Source organism: Amphiura filiformis, chromosome 19, assembly GCF_039555335.1.
Source record: "Amphiura filiformis chromosome 19, Afil_fr2py, whole genome shotgun sequence".
NCBI classification, from domain to species: Eukaryota; Metazoa; Echinodermata; class Ophiuroidea; order Amphilepidida; family Amphiuridae; genus Amphiura; species Amphiura filiformis.
Window position 1 is genome coordinate 47,938,010 of NC_092646.1, and position 3,241 is coordinate 47,941,250.

A 3,241-nucleotide genomic window follows, 5' to 3' on the forward strand; every position below is an offset into this window, starting at 1 on the left:
TACAATATATTAAAAACACCAAAACTACAAAAATTAATTGCACAAATACATTTCAACTATATCAAAAATATACAACTGATACCCGGATAAAACTCAGAACCAGATGAGATGAGACTAGGTTAAAAGGTAAACAAATTTAAAAGTTTAAGAAACATCACTAAATGCATTGGTAAAAAGGTGAGTTTTAAAATACTCTTGAAATGATTGATGGAATCTGCAGATCTGAGTTGTATAGGCAAGTTGTTCCACAAGACTGGAGCTGCATTACAAAAAGCTCTCTCACCATAAAACTTTGTATTGCACTTTGGGACACTCAACAACTTTTGTGTAGTGGAACGTAGTGAACGGGTGGGTTGATATGTATTAACCAATTCTTTTAAATACAATGGGGCTAGATCATGCAAGGCCTTGAAAGTAATCAGGAGCACCTTGTACACGATACGCTGTTCAATCGGAAGCCAGTGGAGATCGTATAAAACTGGCTTCATGTGGTCACGATATTTTGCACGAGAGACTAGACGTGCAGCAGAATTCTGGATGCGCTGCAATTTGGCAATCTCATATTTTGGCAGGCCAAACAGAAGACTGTTGCAGCAGTCTAGTCTCGAAGTGACGAATGCGTGTACAAGGCGCTCAGTTGATTTACTATCAAGATACTTGCAGATCTTTCCAATCTTGTAGATAGCAAAAGAGGCTGATCTTGTTAAAGCTTTTACATGCTGTTTCACGTTAAGTGCACTATCAATCACAACACCAAGATCTCGGGCTGAGGTCGATGGATCTATAGCTGCATTACCAATGGTAAGTGGTGGTAGTGGCAGGGTCTAGACAAATTGAGATGACAGATGAATAACCTCAGTTTTTGTATCATTCAGCATTAGCTTATTGGTAACTGCCCATGCCTTGATATCTGAAACACACCGTTCAATTATATCAATACTCTCACTACGCTTGGATGGATCAAGAACTATATACAACTGTGTGTCATCAGCATAAATCATATGATTCAACCCATAGGATGAAATGATGTCACCTAATGGGGCAGTATACATGGTAAATATGAGTGGACCCAATACGGATCCCTGAGGTACGCCCTCATGAAGAAAGAATTCATCAGAGGTGACACCGCAAACATGTATGCACTGAGAACGGCCCTTCAGATAGGATGACATATATTTCAACGCAGTGCCTTCAATACCATAGCGTTGACGCAGTCGATGCAGCAAGATGTCGTGATCAATCAAATCGAACGCAGCCGAAAAATCAAGTAAAATGAGAGCGGCTTCCTGACGCTGATCAACTGCACAAAGCAGGTCATTCTGAACGCGCCGTTTCAGTGCTGTGATGTTTGCGGTATGCTGACTGCATTGGAGCATGCAAATTGTTTTCATCAAGATATGAATTTAACTGAGAAGCAGCAACTTTTTCAATTGTCTTGAACATGAATTTAAGATTTGATATAGGTCTATAATTATTTAGTTCTTCTGAAGCTAGACCGGATTTCTTGAGCAGTGGAACAACTCTCGCGACTTTGAGTTCTTGTGGCATTTCGCCTGAAATAAGCGACATATTGACCACGCGAGTGATACTTGGGAGAAGAGACTCCAAGCAGTCTTTCAGCAGCGATGATGGGATCGGGTCCAAAGGACACGATTTGATTACCGAGCTTGATATGATGCTACCAACATCCTCCTTAGTTACAGCTCTAAATGCGGTGAACTCACTAACACATTGGTCGCGTATTTCAGCAGAAATGTTGAGCGAGTCCGAGTTGTCAAGTGCACTCCTGAGATTCTTGATCTTGTTTTGGAAGAATGTTCCAAATTTGTTGGCCAGCTTTTTTGCGTCATCATGTGGTGGTAAAATTGGCGCAGAAGTAGGACGTGTCATGTCATTGACAAGTCGAAATAATTGCCGATCATCACATTCGGAGATCTTGTTACGATGGTGATCACGCTTCGCTTGTTCTAGTTGTCGGGTGTAAGCTTTGCAGCTCTCAATAAATACTTCACGATCACATTCTAGTTTGGTTTTCAACCATCTGCGTTCATGACGACGTTTTTCTTGCTTTGCGGAGCGAAGATTCTCGTCATACCACGGTGCGTTAGGTCGTAGTACCATTGACTTCGATTTCAATGGCGCATGTTTATTCAACAAATCTCCAAGCGTCTTTTCATAATTTGAAACAAGGCTGGAAAGATCATCAGCTGGATCTGTGGACAGAGGAGAGTTTCGGATATCATCCTGAAACTTCAAAATGTCTATCTTTCTTAATTCACGAAATTTCACAACTTGCTTCACCGATCGCGGACGTGAAATGTCAATATCACACTTGACTGCGTAATGACGAGGGGGTACATCACGGACTACCTTAATGTTGGAAACCACGTCTTCCGCTTTCCTGGTGATAATAACGTCAAGTGTATGCCCATCACAGTGTGTCGGCTCTGTGACAAGCTGTTCAAAATCAGCAGAGTCGAGCAAGTCTTTCATGATGTTTGCATTTCTGTCATCACTGACGTCGAAATGAAAATTCATATCACCAACCATCACTACCCTTGACGGCTCAATTGTCATCAACTCTAAGAGCGAAGAAAAATCGTTGAAAAACATGTTCGGTGTAAGTTTATTTACTTTCGAAGGTGGTGGTCGATAGATAATCAGAAGTCTCAATGGCGGCGAAACTTGACCGGTGTTGGTTATGAAGAAGTCCATATATTCAAAGGATGGATAATGACTCACTTGATTTTCTTTTTTATCAAGTCCTTTATGAGCCAGAAGACAAATTCCACCGCCTCGACTGCCCTTACGGGGCAGGTGATGAACTTGAAAGTGAGGCAGAGAATTTTGGAGATCAGCAATTGGATGATCATCACGATGATCACCATTTAACCAACTTTCTGTTATTCCAAGAAGATGAAATCCGTTGTTTACGACAAAGTCTGCAATTGATGTTGTCTTATTACATAGCGAAGTAGCGTTATATGTTGCTAGGCAAGACTTCGGGGAGTCTACCACTTTCGGCGGGAAAAATCCACTTGAGATTGGAACACGCGTCAAGTTATGTTCAGATACTGTTTGATGATGAGCAAGATTGTGCAATGGATCGAGACGATGATGAATGGTGGTGTGTGTTGGAATAGTAAAAGTTCTACGTAACCTTCCACCGCAGTAGCCTCTCTTTGTTGGTTTAACCAAAGAGCTTTTAAATAGAAATAGAGTCGCACTAGATTATATAATC

General features: G+C 41.3%; 1 protein-coding gene across 1 annotated transcript; it reads right to left on the minus strand.

Moving 5' to 3' along the window:
* Positions 1-1,314: 1,314 nt before the first annotated feature.
* Positions 1,315-2,550, minus strand: LOC140140616 (uncharacterized). The gene has a single exon (XM_072162374.1). The coding sequence runs from the start codon at positions 2,548-2,550 to the stop codon at positions 1,315-1,317; it is 1,236 nt and encodes a 411-aa protein (XP_072018475.1).
* Between the last annotated feature and the right edge of the window lie 691 nt (positions 2,551-3,241).